The sequence below is a fragment of the Xenopus tropicalis genome, chromosome 1 (assembly GCF_000004195.4).
Source record: "Xenopus tropicalis strain Nigerian chromosome 1, UCB_Xtro_10.0, whole genome shotgun sequence".
NCBI lineage: Eukaryota > Metazoa > Chordata > Amphibia > Anura > Pipidae > Xenopus > Xenopus tropicalis.
The window spans coordinates 26,165,067-26,183,245 of NC_030677.2; the positions used below are offsets into that span (position 1 = coordinate 26,165,067).

The 18,179-nt window shown below is 40.2% G+C and overlaps 1 protein-coding gene across 1 annotated transcript in view; it reads left to right on the forward strand.

Moving 5' to 3' along the window:
• The first annotated feature begins 2,809 nt into the window (after positions 1–2,809).
• Positions 2,810–18,179, forward strand: part of stx18 (syntaxin 18) — a 104,868-nt gene continuing 89,498 nt past the window's right edge. Inside the window, 1 exon segment of the mRNA NM_001016709.2 lies at positions 2,810–3,007. Within this exon segment, the coding sequence (NP_001016709.1) occupies positions 2,861–3,007 (147 nt within the window). The 5' untranslated portion in view covers positions 2,810–2,860.

Genomic DNA, 18,179 nt, shown 5'->3' on the forward strand with positions numbered 1-18,179 from the left:
CAATGTATCAACAGTGATTCTCCCTCACTCTTAATATGGCTAAACACAGATTCTCCCCAACACCTGTAATGTATTAACACAACTTCTCGCACATAAATTTCTATATCAGCAGAGCTGTAAAAGGGATTACAGAAAATGTGCAACCTCCTTGCAAAAATGTGTACAGGTATGGAATCCGTTATCTGGAAACCCGTTATCCAGAAAGCTCCAAATTAGGGTCATCTCCCATAGACTCCATTTTAATCAAATAATTCAAAGTTTTAACAGTACCTTGTACTTGATCCCAACTAAGATATAATTAATACTTATTGGAGGCAAAACAATCCTATTGGGTTTATATAAAGGAGAAAGAAAGGTAAAAACTAAGTAACTCAGAAAGTTCTATGTAAATACAGCCATAAGCACTCACAGAAATGCTGCACTGAGTTCTCTGTCAAAAGAAACAGGATTTGTTGTCTCTTTGTTTTCCTGTGCCAGAGACACGCAGCTCTATCCTCTCTCCTACTCCCCCCTCCCTTAACAATGCTAAGAACCCCCCCCTTAGAAATTTGTGATCCGAGCAGGAAGGATCAGCAGGAAGCTTCCTCATAGTCTTACAAACTGAGCATGTACACAAGTTTTAGTCTTGGTGCAGGAGCAAGGCATTATGGGAACTTTCTTTACACAGCTCGGCGTTTTTTTTCCTATGAGGCTTCTGATCATCTGAACGGGAGAAATATGGGGAGACTTAAGGGCACTATTGAGAGAACTGAAGGTATGCCTGCAGCTTGACATTAACTCTTTATTAGCCTTTCCTTTTCCTTTAATGATTCAAAAATGTCTTTGTAGATTTAAAGTATGTATCCAAATTATGTAAAGATCCCTTATCTAGAAAACCCCAGGTCCTGAGCATTCTGCATAACAGATCCCATACCTGTATGACATATGTTTGACTTATCTACCAAACCAAGTCCGACAGTTCCTAGATCATAACATTTTTATTTTTCTCCTAATACCATCTTGTAATGGATCAGCATAACTACTGAGAGCAGCAACTAAAACAGCTCTTCATCTTTTATCCCAGAACTGTCTACAATAAACAGGCAGCTTCTCCCCAAGGCACACTCTAATGTGTGTCAAGTCTAATGTACCTCACACTCGGCTCAGTGTAAGGTTGCTATGACTCTTTGCCTCTTACAGGCTAATAACCAATGCCTTGTGAGATGTGATGGATTAAGTTCTCAAAGATATTAAACCTGTTGAAGCCCCTACTGTTATTTTCTCTCTGCAAGGTAACACTGGAATCAGTATAATCACATAAAAATAAAGGTGTAATAAATTAAGGTGGCCATACACTAGCTGACCATGTTTGGTAGTTGCTATGCCCACTTGGGCTCAGCCTGAATGGTTTTATGGTGAGATCTGAGCATCTTTAGGATACACCTGAAAGCCCAGATTGAAGGTCACTTAGGTTGAGATTTGGGGTGAATACTTATTAGATGCCCTACATTTACTTGAAACTATGGCTGATGCAACAATATCTTTATTCCTCTCTGTTAGGAACTAAGAAGAGACCTGGCTATAAGATGGAACGCCGAGAAGGCTATTTACAGCCACTTCTTTAAGCTATCCACCTATTGGACAGGCGGGCTGAAAGTATGCATACTGTATGAGTGTGCACCTTCCAATTTCTCTATTTCTTTAGGGTGGCAGCCAGTGCTATTTTTACCAAAGGGTAAATAAAAAAAAAGCATACAAAAAATGTCCTAACTGTTAGAAAGTCCTAATGCCACACCAAGCAGCATTTGCAGAAAGACACATTTATTCTAAGGGATGTGCAGGGTCGGACTGGGCTGCCGGGACCCCGGGAAAACACCTGGTGGGCCCCAGCAGCCCAGACCCGACCCTATTGCTGCTTCCTCTGGCTTCAGATGTCCTCCCCTGACACGTTTCACATACGTGTTCAGGGGAGGACGTCGGACAGGGGCCCCTGTGGGGGTGGGGGGGTTTAGGGGTGTGCGGCCGGGGCCCCAGCAGGGGACATGGCTGGAGGAGGCACCTTGGGGGGTACAGGGCCCCTGGGGCGGCAGCCCTGCACCCCCCAGTCTGACCCTGGGGATGTGTGCAGGCTGACAATCCACCCATACCCATAAAAATTCTTTTAGTTGTGCCTGCACCCAGAAGCACTGAATCCGCCCAGGTGCAGTCACTCGCAGCCAATATCTGTCAGCAAATGTCTTGCGTTAGTTGGCGGATATTGGCTGTATGTGCCTGCACCCTGGCGGATTCAATATAAGTCTTTTTGAAGCAAACATGATACTTTTACCAATGCAAGGCAAAAGTACATTATATTTTAATTACTTTAATATATTTTCATTTTTAGGTGTTATTGTTCCTTTCAAGCTTCTCTGTTGCAGCTGCAGGACCAGTTTCAGGACAGGGCTTATTTGTTTGAGGCTCCCCATGAAGGTCCCTCGATGAAAAGGAAAGATACAATGACAAAGGTAATATTATATTATAATATCCAGGGCAGGCTGAATTGTAGTGGAAAAACAGCTGGAGGGCTGAAGGTTGGACACTTTTCCTTCATGTATGTAATGCCATGCCCTCATGTGTCTCCCTGCATTACCAGGGGACCTATATCCTAGAACTCCTCTCCAGCCCTGCATACTATAAAGGGGAGACACACATTGACTACTTTAATACCTGTTAAAAAAAAAAAAAAACTTACAATACCATCCCAGCGCCAGAGAGTTTCCCCTAAGCAGTTCCCACGGCGGAACTAATATGCGGCGGAACTACAGGGCCGGGCTGTGCGGGGAAGGCTTTGCCGCTGCTCCAGGCAGTGACGCCGCCGGTGCGTTCGTGTACAGCTGGAAACATGGCTGCTGATATCACACTGTTATTCCGAGCCAGCGTTAAAACAGTAAAGACGCGGAACAAAGCGCTGGGGGTGTCCCTGCCGGAGAGCGACGTGCTGAGGAGAAGCCGCCCGAGGGGGGAGTTCGGCGGGAAAGCGCGGGAAGTGGTGAGTGCAGGATGGGGAGGGACACCTGTTGGGTACCACACAGCTGCTTTATCAACTCCAGCCTCTAACCTGCTGTTTATTGGTTCCTTTCTACCAGCTGCCCCTCAGTACGTGGCATTAATAGCCAGACTGGCTTGAGAGAAGCAAGGCTACTCCATAACTCATAATTATACACTGGGTAGGTTAGTTATCACCTGGGTTAGCACAAGCTTCTTATACAGATTTACCTGTTGCCTTCTGCTTTCCCAGACAGCTCCCTGATAGTTTCCATGCCCCTTTCAGCACCATCAATTAGTGGTTTTTTTGCAGGTAATCCTTAAAGGAGACATATTATGAATGTACCAGTGAATTATACTCCTCTAGATATAGAAGGATTGTGCTAAAAAAGTTGTGTTTCACACTGATTTATTGAGAAATTCGCCCCAAACCCCACTAGCCCCGCCCATCTGTGCCGCTTCCTGCTGGCTGAATTCTCTGGATGAGCTGGGGAGCCGGCGGCCCTCCGTACACTGCACTGTAGGATAGGAACCAATCAGCAGCTAGGCTGACCTGATAGGGAACTGAAGCCTGTCTGTGCTTGTAGGAGTGCAGGGCTGTGATTGGCTCTCCCCCTCCTACTGTGCTTCTGGCAGGGACCGTTAGGACACGCCCACTCTTCATTTCACACTGGAGGGAGAAGTGATACGATCTATAGGGAGCTCCAATAAAGGGGCCATTGTTACAGATAGGGTTAATGTTTAGCCCAAAGGGAAACCAGCACCGGATATTATTCATAATTGCCTACAAAATTAGGGTTTTTCCCATGTATCCTATATGTCTCCTTTAATAAAAGTGCACATATTGTCACAGGTCTAATCACCTATATTAACCAGTCAGCAGGTAGCATTTACTGGTCACCTGTTCAAAATCTAGAATCTTATTGGTTGCTGTGGATTACTGCCTTCAGGTCAGTCCTAATCAGTGGTTGGGCATGATGTGTAATGTGGTGTAATCACGGCTGGCGGCACACTGTACTCTAGGTCATTCATGTATGTGCATAGCCACAGTAGTGTCAGTAGCTCTGGGGCTACAGGGTCTGGGTCACAGAACAGCACTGTCTGCTCCCAGGGATACATAGAGCCTGGTATTACTTTCAAGGTTTACTATTCTGACCGCTAATAGTTTGCTTGTGCTGGGAGTCACAATCTGATTTTAAAGGACATGTAAAGCCTACATTTGCCTACAATGTATTTCAGTTGGGCACGTCTCCCCCACCCAAATGGCATCATTTGTACTGCATATACCCCCTCCACTTGCCAGCACTATCACATTTTTCTAAAGCAAATAGCAGCTTTCACCCGGTGGCCATTTTTCCTCTGATACTTAATCAGTTACATTTTAAATTTGCAAGCAGCACACACACACAGACCCTTATTCAGAATACATTTCATCAAGAATACAGGCAGAACTGTCTCTGATAAAAGTTCTGCTTTGTTTGAGCTGAGCTCAGGAGAGGAGGTTAGGAGAAAAAAATTAAAGCAGACAGCTAGAGCTGAGTTTCTATGAAAACCAGCAATACCATCTCTTCACTGGCTGCTAGACTGGGGGGCGTGTTTAGTAATCTGAGCTTAGAACAACTGAGCATGTCTGGCAAGCTAGAAATCAAAGCAAATTCCCGAGGGTGGGGCGGCGGCGAGTGGGTTACAGGAGGAGAAGGAAATCTAAGTGATTAAGGGGACACTGCAGCCTTACTATTTACCTCTGGACAACCAGTGTGGCAGGTATTGAAAGGTTTCAAAGAGGCTGTTCACTGATTACATTTTTGTGTGTGGGGTTTACATGTCCTTTATGGGATAGGGATACGTTCCTGTTAAAGGGCACATATAATAGAGCCCGCACTCCAGTTGGGGGAACCAATACTGTTTTGCACATATTTGACAATCTGGCACAGTAAGCCTAATTTACTTTCTTGCGTCCCAAAAAGAACTGCAACAGTGGCAGCTCCCTCCCTGTATATGTGGCATAGCGCTGGCGGGGAACATTTTCTTTAAAAAAAAGCTGCAGTGTGGGCTCTGTTATTTGCACCTCCAGTGGGGCAAAGTTTTTTCACTGATACATGCCCTTTAAACCATGTCATCACCAATTCAAAAACAGCTACACAGGATGATATCCAATTTACATTTGTCTTCCTCCTTTCCAGAAACTTAAATACACTGTGCTTGAAACTGTGATATAGATTGATATGTTAGTGACTGGAGGGCTCAAAGGAGGCAGGGGCACCTGTAACCAAGAGATGCACAATGGCATGGTTTATATTCAGATATTGTGACATATTCCTGTTAAATCCCAGGAACACGCCACTATCTGTTTAATCTGGTCTAGCATCCTTAAGAAACAAATCTTGTGAAGCAGATTGATACGAACTCCATTATTAACCATCCACTACAGTTAGGGTGCTTTTTTAAAGTATGATAGTTCTCCTTTGAAAATAACAAGTTATTCTGTATAATAGGTTTTTCCCTTCTAATAATTACTGCTAGTATCTCATGCTAATGGATAAGAAGGAGCTTGTTATATAGAGGGTTTGGGGCAAGGGCACATGGACAACTTTGTCACCCAAGGGAAATCAGGGTCCGTGCGGGTGACAAGGCAGCCAGAAATATCTTCATGGGAGGACACTGGAATTGATGTATGTATGCCTCTCCATTTGCCTAATCATGTGAATAAGCTTCCTTTTAGATTATTGGCATGCCACATAATGTAAAGGGATTTTCAGTCACTTTGTTGGCACAATAAACACTTTTTACACAGAATCAGAATTGTGCTTCAGCGTGTTCATCAGTTCGATCACTTTATTGTCACAAGGTTCCAAATTTCCAGTTTGTCTGTTTGTTGAGTTTATGTTGAACCCAGGTGTGGTTTTGTAACCAGATTAAAGGAGAAGGAAAGGTAAAAACTAAGTAAGCTTTATCAGAAAGGTCTATGTAAATACAGCCATAAGCACTCACAGAAATACTGCACTGGAACACAGAATTTCTTTTCTTATTTTGTGTACATATGTTCTTCAGTGTCAGAGCATGGCAAGAGTCTGCTCAGTTTGCTCCTCTTTCCATCTCCCCCTTCCATCAGGTTTTGCTCCCTCTCCCAACTCTGTGTAATCTGAGCTCTAGCAGCTAGAGCTGCAGCACGGAAGCTACTGACACCAAGCCAAAATGGCAGCTGCTATCTTAAACAGGGAGATACTAGGACTGTTTACTTAGGTATGGTAAAGCTGTCAGCAGAATAAATATAGCATTCTAGGTGGCACTAATGTGGCTAATCTATTGGCAGTAAAATGCCAAAATGCCTTTCCTTCTTCTATAAATTCTATGCCAGTGCCATGGATACATCTCCTGTTGTGCTTAATGCTGTATATACTTTTGCATTTATGGCAGTGCTACTGTATTTGGCTTAATGCATTTCATGGCAAAGTCTTTTTATATTCTCTCTTCTGTGTTCCAAATCATGATCCTTAGGGGCCGATTCATTAAAACACGAGTTCCAATCCCAAATGGGAAAAATTTGGATTGGATACGATAATTTCTGATGATCGCAAATATCACGAATATGCTTACGAAAAAATCGTATTACTCACGATAATATCGTATTGGCGATTCGAAAGTCATGAAATTTTCGTATCCGAACGATTGTAAAATGCAGGAAAACCATTCTAACTTTGATCCTTCTGTTCATGATTTTGGATGCCTCGCATAGGACTCAATGGAACTCTGCAGCTTCAACCTGGCCCAAGGAAAGTCTCCCACAGGGCTCAATGGCACTCTGCAGCTCCAACCCGGCCCAAGGAAAGTCTCCCATAGGGCTCAATGGCACTCTGCAGCTCCAACCCGGCCCAAGGAAAGTCTCCCATAGGGCTCAATGGTACTCTGCAGCTCCAACCTGGCCCAAGGAAAGTCTCCCATAGGGCTCAATGGCACTCTGCAGCTCCAACCCGGCCCAAGGAAAGTCTCCCATAGGGCTCAATGGCACTCTGCAGCTCCAACCCGGCCCAAGGAAAGTCTTCCATAGGGCTCAATGGCACTCTGCAGCTCCAACCCGGCCCAAGGAAAGTCTCCCATAGGGCTCAATGGCACTCTGCAGCTCCAAACTGGCCCAAGGAAAGTCACCCATAGGGCTCAATGGCACTCTGCAGCTCCAACCTGGCCCAAGGAAAGCCTCCCATAGGGCTCAATGGCACTCTGCCGCTCCAACCCGGCCCAAGGAAGTCTCCCATAGGGCTCAATGGCACTCTGCAGCTGCAACCGGGCCCAAGGAAAGTCTCCCATAGGGCTCAATGGCACTCTGCCGCTCCAACCCGGCCCAAGGAAAGTCTCCCATAGGGCTCAATGGCACTCTGCAGCTCTAACCCGGCCCAAGGAAAGTCTCCCATAGGGCTCAATGGCACTCTGCAGCTCCAACCCGGCCCAAGGAAAGTCTCCCATAGGGCTCAATGGCACTCTGCAGCTCCAACCTGGCCCAAGGAAAGTCACCATACCGAAGCTTGAATGAATCCAAAACTTTCGTACTCGTTGCGACAATATGATTTTGTTGCATATTTTTTTACGCACAGAACGAAAAAGTCACGTAAAATAACGAAAAAATCGACGAAAATACGCAAGGTACGAAAAAGTCGCAGAAAACACGAACGGTCTGATCGAACAAATGAACGAACGAACAATCGGACCGTTCGTGGATTGATAAATCTCCCCCTTAGTCTTTTAACACAAAAAGCAACTGAACCTTCACAGCCAATATGTTGGTTGCAGGTGTCAAAAACACTGACATTTTTTTCTTTCTGGAATGAAAATTCAAGACCAGCTGCAGTTTGTCTCAGAATATTACTCTCTACATTAAACTAAAAATTAACTGAAAGGTGAACAATCTTTACATTTATTTATTTATTTATTTTTTAAATGGGCCATTCTTGAAGGACTTTTTTGTCTGCTAGAAACTGCAGTTATCCCAGCTACATCAACCTTTTAAGTGAGAGTACTGACTGTACTATGAGTGCATTATATAGAATTTTATATCTAAGTATTTGCTGAATTATTTAAAGCTTATTATATATAACATTATTTCAGTGTGTATTGACTATAGAAGCGCACCATGTGTGTATTTATTTCTATATCTGAATGTGCATTTAAGGTTTAAGTAATTAAAAATTAACACTGCCAAAATGCTTCTTTTCTGGGTTCGGTTGGATTGGAAATAGAAGTATTAATGTTAATTCAGGTTCTCTAGTGTATGGCTAGTAATGGTGGAAATCCTGTGAAGAGTCCCATGTGTGCCTTATGTTTCAAATTAAATTTGAACTGGGATCTGATTAAATAGGGGATTCCGCGAGGCTTTGAAGTCTCCCGGAACCTCGGCATCTTTCCTTTTTGAGACATCCTGTCTAGAATCCTGTTTCTTTAAAGGGGAAAATAATTTGACTTTTCTAAAAGAACTGCAGTACTCAATACCATTATGCTGGTGTGTGTACTTATTTACTGGTAAACCGGTGCTGTTATTTGGTCTGTACTTAATGCAAGGAGACACTTTAGGTTCATATAAACAGAGATTGGAAGGTTTTGGATATGGGAAAGGATTCTGTAGGACTTGGTTTCATTAGAGTCTGTGGCATACGAGAGAAGCAGCATGGATATGAATTTTTTGTTTATGTAGGTATAGGATCCATTATACAGAAATCACCAAATTATGGCATGGCCATCTTGCCTCAAGACTCAATTTAAAGCAAAAAATTAATTTTTTTAAAAATGCTTTCATTTTTCTCTGTAATAATAAAACAGTACCTTGCACTTGATTCCATCTAAGATATAATTAATCCTTATTGGGTGCAAAACAGTCCTATAGGGTTTATTTAATGTTTACATTATTTTTTTGCAGACTTAATGTTAGGTGATCCATATTACAGAAAGGCCCCTTAGCAAGAAAACCCCAAGCCCTGAGCATTCCGGATAATGGGTCCCATACCTGTAATAGAATAATAAACATGTAATAACATATCTTCATTCATTTGTTCATATATGTTCAGCAAAAGTATCTGTATGCAGGGTTTGCATGTTATATCAGTTGAAGGATATTTCAAAATTGTCAGACTGTAGCCTAATAAGTTATCTTATTGTATGTGAAATGAATGATAAGGTTAGGGCCTCTTACGGGTTTGCAGTCTCCAGCATGTCAAACGGGTATTATTTACTCATCAAACGGGTATTATTTACTCACCTAACTGAGCCAATCACAGCAAACCTACAGGACATTATTAGGGGCTAGTGGCTCTGCACCTTTCTGTGAGAACCACAGTATAATAGCAGCTCGCACCTATCAGCAATAAATGACCACCAACTAGTCACATTTGTGGAGGTATGTTGACCACCGGGACATTATCCCAAACTAGTCTCCATAAATCATCTTAAATGCTTTTTGGCCCATAATGTAATGATTTTGACAAAGGCAGTATGGATCCCGCCCCCTTTCTCTCAAATAGTTTAATAGTATAGTGTTGCCTTTTCAACTAAGCTGTGTTTATAGCAGGCTAAGGTGTCAGGCCACAAGGTCATCACTGTTTTCCTAGCCGTGTGACTCATTCACTTAATAATATAGCTGGTCTCTTGTGAATATGAAATGAGACCCTGCAGTGTGGAGGATTCGGAGGACTTGGGTTTCCCAGGAACTATATCTTTTATTATATACGCAATAGTGTCATTATGTCTTGTATCAAGCAAGCTCCCTCAATGAAATACATCTGGGCATGTAAATGTGTCTCATAAGACTAGGCATCATTGTCTAACTGTTGGCATGGAATTGGTCAGCTTGATATATAGCATTGACATTATGTTGTGTGAAGAAGTCTGTGCAGTCTTATGGCAAGTTTGGGCTGATTAAGAGCCACTGGGAAGCCATATCAGGACTGCAGCCGACAGCTATACTCAAGGGTATGCTGACATTAGTAAGCATGGGCTAATAGGTGTGAGACTCATAAGGGTACGCTTTAAAAGAACATGGCTTTACAGACATTTTAGAAAAAAGTTGTTCTTAGAGTTAGATTGAAAGATGGGCTTGTTTGATGTGGATGCGAAACAAGTGGGTCTTTCCTCAATGTGCCGAACATGAGAGCCAAACAGTCGAATTACAGTGAAAAGAATACAGGCCATCCAGGCGAGGGCCCCATAAACAGCTAGATAAGCTGATGACTTGATCTGAAGGGGCCAAATCGACAGCTTACATCTGCCTATTAATGGCCACCGTAAGAGATGATCTCAAAATGATTTTCATTTAATGGAGAGGGAAAGGCATTTTACTGTCAATAGATTAGCCACATTAGTGCCACCTAGAATGCTATATTTATGCTGAGACAGCTTTACTATATCTGAGTAAACAGCTCTTGAAGCTCCCTCTGTTTAAGATAGCAGCTGGTCTCAGTAGCTTCTGTGCTGCAGCTCTAGCTGCTGGTAGCTCAGATCACACATACTTATTGGAGTTGGAGCAAAAAAAGGAAGCAGGAAAGGGAGAGAGGAGAGAGCTGCACAGAGGGGAGCACTGAAGGAGGGGAAGTCTGATCCCAAAAGTACATGTGTACACAAAAGAAGATAAGAAATCCTGTGTTTATTTTGATAGAGGACTCAGTGCAGTGTTTCTGTAAGTGCTTATGGCTGTATTTACCTTTATGATAAAGCTTACTTATGGTAGTTTTGACCTTTCCTTTAGATTGTATGTATGTATGTATGTATGTATGTATGTATGTATGTATGTGTGTATATATATATATATATATATATATATATATATATATATATATATATATATATAATATATGAATGTCTGCCTTCACCTAACAAACTAATGCCACTAACTCTTTTCATTATTCTTTATTTAAATTGGAGACATGTATGGTTGACTTTTGTGTTTTATGGATGTTGCATTGTAAGGACATATCTTGAGCTATAACTGGTCCTGCAGCCCCTTGTTGTTGTGTTTTTTTTGTGTTTTTATTAAGGATCACAGTAGGCCATTGACACTGTCCTCTTCTGACTTATCAGCTAAGCCCTATGTTATTTATTTATATTTTTATTATGTTGCTGCATAGTAGTTGATCCAGTTGACTAAAGGATTCAATAAGCCCAATCTGGCCGCCTAAATAAGGCAGAAATAGTCTTGTTTGACATTGCCAAATGTGCAAGATCATTCAGTATATGACAAAACCCCTATCTAGCTGTATGGCGCATGTCTCTGAAAATCATCTGCTCACCAAACCTTAAATAACCGATTTGACAATACCTTAGCAATTCAGATACGTGGCTTATGTTGCCCCATGTGACTGAATTTACATGGAACTTAATTACCTGACTGAGGCAGAAACATTTAATAGCAGTATTTCACTTAACGTCCTTAATCGAGCAAACTTAAAAAAGAACAAAAAAAAAACTATGGTGGACCATGGTGAGGTTTAATGTGATCACGAGTTACATATTGAATTAATGTAGTAACAGAATTCCAGGTTCATAATATGTGGCGTCAGTGATTAGATTTAAAAATCATGCTTTACACAAGTAATTTGTGAAAGTCTGCTTTAATCATATGACTTCTACATTTAAATTGCTTTAGTCATTTAAAGATGTTATCTCTGGCAGAGAAACATGCCTTGTTTGTAGATATTAAAATCATTTTTAGAAATGAAAAACCTTTTTGTGTTGTTTTCTAAAAAATATTTCATGAAATGCTCACACTGTTCTGCAAACTAATATTTTGCTAGTTCTGACATTTGCAGATTGAATTTCATTCTGAGTCCATAGCCAGCCAATTTTATCCTTTGCCAATCATAAATCTACATTAGGTGTATATGAGAGAAGCGTATTCTTTATTAATTCAACAAGTAATGTCTCTATATATGCAGACCGTAACGGAAAATCTAAGCAGAATTATTCTCTTATTTTGATATCCATTTAGTTTTAAATCTGAATGTCTCTGGTACTGTTATGACTGTCCCTTTTGTTGATGGAACACCTGACCGAAAAAGGGGCAAAGCCTGAGGAAGAATAAAAAGTTGCAAGCTTTCATGGCATGGAAGTCTCCTCGTAAAGGCAGTGCCGTGTCCAGAACTTGATCTCCTTGAAATAGCACTTTTTTTCCAGCCGCCCTGGGCTTGAGGCTACAGCCACAAAGCTTCCAGACCCAAAATGGAAGTTGCTGCTTCCTTTTTTCTGTTAAAGATAGGTGCAGCCTAGCGTCCTGAAGGAAATTGCTATGGATTGTGGGCTTTTGTAACTCCTTAAATAGTGCAGTTTTAAAGATATTGCAGGTGTGCCATGCTCAAAAGATTCAATATGGTCTTGCCATTTTTTTGTTATCGAAAAATAAGTTCAAAATTAATCTTTGAAAAATAAAATAGAATAATAATTTTTCAAATATAGTGCTGGATTTGTAGAATAAGTCCAGTTAAAAAGCCTCTGTAGCATGAATAGGAAGTGGACAAACATAACTATATTGGAATACATTTTTCAAATCAACCTCCAATGTCTTATTGTGTTCTGACATGAGTTAAGAGGGGAAGGCTTATTTATCAGTTTTTGAATTTGTACATTTTAGAGTTTTTTTTAATCAAATAAACTTGAAATTTTACTTAACTGGAATGTGTGCTTGCTTATTAAAAAAAAAAATGAATATAAAATAACTTGATTAAATTAAACCATGAGAAAAAAACCATGAATGCATCAAATTCATATTCTACCAGTTATTTTCAGTGGATCTACAAGCTCTCAAAAATACATTTTGCCTAGGACAACTCCCTTTTACTTCTTCATGAACTCACAAGCAAACTTTTACATTCAAATTTTTGGGATTGTTTGCACTTAATAAATATCGAACGTTCGAGTTTTTAAACCATGATTTGAATTTTTGAGTTTGAACACAAAGAAAAATCAGTTTGAGGCAAATATTTGAATGTAATCGAAAAATCCAATTTCTCCTTGAGCTATGCAAGGAAATTTAAAGCTCTTCCATGTTTGGTCCTTTGAAGCTACTCCATGTTGATTACACAGACAGTACACAGTTAATATCCCTACATAAAAGGCTTCTACTAATAAACAGGGTGAAGGGAGAGGCGTTGTGTCTACCTTGCAAGGACCCAACATGTAGTAACTTCAATATCCACGTTTGCCTTTTTTAGCTTAAGAAATAACAATAACCACTGATGTATTTTGTATATAAAACAGTAGGCAAAAATATTTTAAGCACAAGCACTATTTGTTGCACTGAATAAGCTAGTATATTACCCCTTTAATGCAGCAGAATTTACATTTCTTATAAAACCACAAGGAATTGCCAATAGTGTTGGTCAATAACAGAATGCAAGGCTTTAGACAAATGTCTGAGATAGAAGCAGAGAAACTAAGTCAAGATTACTTTTTAAATATATTTATTGTGAAAATCAGATCTTTAATGCAAGAAAAAGGGCAATGTTAATTAAGGATTTGGCTCATTTTTCAAATGTAATCACCCATAGATATCCAGGACTGTTTTGATCTCATCCGTGGTTTTTTTTTTTTCAGGTTAAAATATTTGATTTTTAGTTATAGCCAAGAATTTCCTTGTAGATGGTAAAAGTATATAATGAGTAACCCTGTGTCATTTTTAGAGTTTTTTTGCCACTTGCCTTATTCAAGCATCACAATCTAAATTTTTCATTCCAGCTGCTAACAAAATAGCTTAACCAGCTCTCATTTACAAATTAACAGGGTGTAACGTTGCAGAAATACAGGCCTATTTTGACGGCTTGTTAACTATATCTACTTCACTTTGCCGTGAATTCTAATATCTGTCATGGAAAACAAAACACATTACAGTGATGAAAATCATTTAATGATTACTGTGAGAACTTCCATTGTTCTATGAAGGCGAAAACTCCAATCCAAATATCCCAATGCTGACGTTTGGGAATCTAAGCGTTTAGTGGTGAACTGTGTATCCAGCGTCCATTACAGTTGATGTTGTTAAAATTGCTTGGGAACTGAGCTAAAAATGATAATTTTGGAATGTCCTGTACGTAATTAAGTTGTGGTTGTCCTTTGGAAAAAAAAATCTGAAAGTATGATTTTATAAACATGCTACAATAACATTTCTCTATATTTAACAGTTACTTATAGAAAGCTGATACTCTCACAAGGCATTGATTAAAGGTAGACCATCAAGAAATGAAAGAAAAAATATTGAATTAAAACTTTACTCAGAATGTTGACAGTTAAGACATAATATTAAACAGATGTTCCTGTTACTTAGATAATCTGTTTTTAAATGTAACATGCAATGGTTATAACTGGCGACGGTTACAAATTTTTGATTGTTTTGTGTTTTCAGTTTTGAATTCACTGTCCGTGTGCCTTACACACGTTTGTGTCGTCAGATTTACTGGAGCCCATCAAAAGCCTAATGTAGTATGGCAAAAACTTAAACATGTAATGCTCTTTTGTAGGCTTAAATACAGTGCCCAGAAAGTATACATCATTTTTCGCATTTTGTTATTTCTGAACTTTATACTCTTTAGGGGATTGTTTTCTATTTATGTTTTTATTATAGTTCAAAACATGTTAAAAAACATGCTAAAATGTTTAGAAAATAAAATGATAATAAATACATACAAATTTAAATATAAACGTGGCCACATGTGCCACAAGTTGATTAGATTGGTGTCACAAACTGTAGTGTAGAGAAGCCCATAAACTGCCAGAACTAACCTCTTAGGTGTAGCAGAAGAGCCCTGCCAACCCCCTTTTTCACCCACGCCATTTTGGGGCCCCGGCACTTTCTGCGGCGGAGTTGACAAGGATCTGACACACAGCCAAGGCTAATCCGAATGCGCGGTACCAAAAGGATCAGGCAAAGTCAAGCAATGGATCAGCGGCAGGCAGCGAAGATTCGTAAGTCAGGGACAGGCAAAGGTCCAAACTAGCAGAAATCAGTACAATGTGAGCTTTAGCAAGGCCAGAATACACTATGCCATCTTAGGCACCAAAACAAGGAAGGAAGCACTATTTATTTTTTAATTTTGCACCAAAGTGCTCTAGTTGTTATCATTGTATCAAGCTTCAACATAATCTGCAGCACTGTACAGTACATGGGAGTATACATCAAACATACAGATTACATTCCAAAATACAGCCTATCACTGATACAAAAAGATTTTGTTCTCTTATATTGCAACACTTTGTAAACATTGGTCTTTTTTTTTTCTCTTGCCTGTAAGCTAGCCATTCACAGGCTGGTATAAGCTACTGTCTCACACCATCAAAACTAATTCAGTAGTTTATTCACACATGTTTGGGGGCAAACTGACAGTCTTCCCAATTAATAGAGTGCCAAAAATCTGCTATATATCTATATATAAGTATATGAGCCAATGTCAACCGTGCAATGACTCAGTTTGGTAGTGTTAATAACAATAAATCTCCCCATGAATTAAAAGTTACGCTCATTTGGTGAGTTAGAGAAACCAGCAGATCCAATGCAATTCTCGCCCCAACATAATTTTTAAACTTGCCTGATTTTGCTCGGAGGGCCACATACATTGACAGGTAAGCTGCCAACTCTATATGAAGGGACCATTTTACAGCTTAAATCTGACCATGTACAGTCCCCTTAAGGGGGCCCAGAACACACAAAAGGTAGTGTTTTACTACCATGTATTGCCATTTATTTAGTCCCATGCTAAAAATAATATTTTAGTTGAATTTTACCACAACAAGGAGATACCTGCTGCGCTGAAATGGCAAAAGTGCTCCTGAAAGCTAATCTTTGCTCCAAATGTAGTAATCTACTTCATTGGCTGGAAGGTGATACAGATGATATACTTCTGGGCTCTTATGTGCGTTGCTGGGAAATACACAGTCCTGGTGCAGCTACAGCTGCTGGCAGGAAAGGGTTAAAGCAATCATTAGGAATTAGTTAAGGACCACTGATCATGCCTAATTGTTGGTTATACAGGCAGCAAGAATCCGGTGACTAGCAGGATGTTGCAATAAATATATCAATTGTGCTAGTAGAAGTGGCAGTACAAATTATCTAGAATAGTAAAAATGAGTCATTGTTTTTAAGTGTAAATAAATATAAATATTTTAAAATGTTTGTGTCCCATCACTGTGTTGCAATTTTTAGTTTGATATTAATGAAGGTCATTTAAATTTGTTCCTTAGTCACTTCTGTGTACAAACTGAGTGCTTCAATACTTACAGTGGCTTGCAAAAGTATTCGGCCCCCTTGAACTTTTCCACATTTTGTCACATTACAGCCACAAACATGAATCAATTTTATTGGAATTCCACGTGAAAGACCAATACAAAGTGGTGTACACGTGAGAAGTGGAACGAAAATCATACATGATTCCTAACATTTTTTACAAATAAATAACTGCAAAGTGGGGTGTGCGTAATTATTCAGCCCCCTTTGGTCTGAGTGCAGTCAGTTGCCCATAGACATTGCCTGATGAGTGCTAATGACTAAATAGAGTGCCCCTGTGTGTAATCTAATGTCAGTACAAATACAGCTGCTCTGTGACGGCCTCAGAGGTTGTCTAAGAGAATATTGGGAGCAACAACACCATGAAGTCCAAAGAACACACCAGACAGGTCAGGGATAAAGTTATTGAGAAATTTAAAGCAGGCTTAGGCTACAAAAAGATTTCCAAAGCCTTGAAAATCCCACGGAGCACTGTTCAAGCGATCATTCAGAAATGGAAGGAGTATGGCACAACTGTAAACCTACCAAGACAAGGCCGTCCACCTAAACTCACAGGCCGAACAAGGAGAGCGCTGATCAGAAATGCAGCCAAGAGGCCCATGGTGACCCATGGTGGACAAGCTGCAGAGATCTACAGCTCAGGTGGGGGAATCTGTCCATAGGACAACTATTAGTCGTGCACTGCACAAAGTTGGCCTTTATGGAAGAGTGGCAAGAAGAAAGCCATTGTTAACAGAAAACCATAAGAAGTCCCATTTGCAGTTTGCCACAAGCCATGTGGGGGACACAGCAAACATGTGGAAGAAGGTGCTCTGGTCAGATGAGACCAAAATGGAACTTTTTGGCCAAAATGCAAAACACTGTGTGGCGGAAAACTAACACTGCACATCACTCTGAACACACCATCCCCACTGTCAAATATGGTGGTGGCAGCATCATGCTCTGGGGGTGCTTCTCTTCAGCAGGGACAGGGAAGCTGGTCAGAGTTGATGGGAAGATGGATAGAGCTAAATACAGGGCAATCTTGGAAGAAAACCCCTTGAGTCTGGGGCGGAGGTTCACCTTCCAGCAGGACAACGACCCTAAACATAAAGCAAGGGCAACAATGGAATGGTTTAAAACAAAACATATCCATGTGTTAGAATGGCCCAGTCAAAGTCCAGATCTAAATCCAATCGAGAATCTGTGGCAGGATCTGAAAACTGCTGTTCACAAACGCTGTCCATCTAATCTGACTGAGCTGGAGCTGTTTTGCAAAGAAGAATGGGCAAGGATTTCAGTCTGTAGATGTGCAAAGCTGGTAGAGACATACCCTAAAAGCCTGGCAGCTGTAATTGCAGCAAAAGGTGGTTCTAAAAAGTATTGACTCGGGGGGCTGAATAATTACGCAGTTATTGCAGTTATTTATTTGTAAAAAATGTTTGGAATCATGTATAATTTTTGTTCCACTTCTCACGTGTACACCACTTTGTATTGGTCTTTCACGTGGAATTCCAATAAAATTGATTCATGTTTGTGGCTGTAATGTGACAAAATGTGGAAAAGTTCAAGGGGGTCGAATACTTTTGCAAGCCACTGTATTGATTTCTATTCTCAGTTGGAATTGGAGTCTTCTTGTTGTGATGTTATAGACTATATGTGAGGAAATGCATTTAATTTTCAAACATTTTTGCTTTTAAACTTATTTTTTAGAAAAACAAAATTGCATTTTTAGCAAAATTATAATGTTTCTATGTAATTACTATTAGAAATGATTAAAGAATTGAATATAGTATTATAAGAGGGACAGAGGAAAACTGTACGAAACAGATACACTGTAAAAACTAGGAGACAAAACAATACGTGTTTGGGTTCTGCACCGCTGTTTAGCAAGTCAGATTTTGTACATTTTATAGCTAATAAAATTTTAACATATATATATATATATATA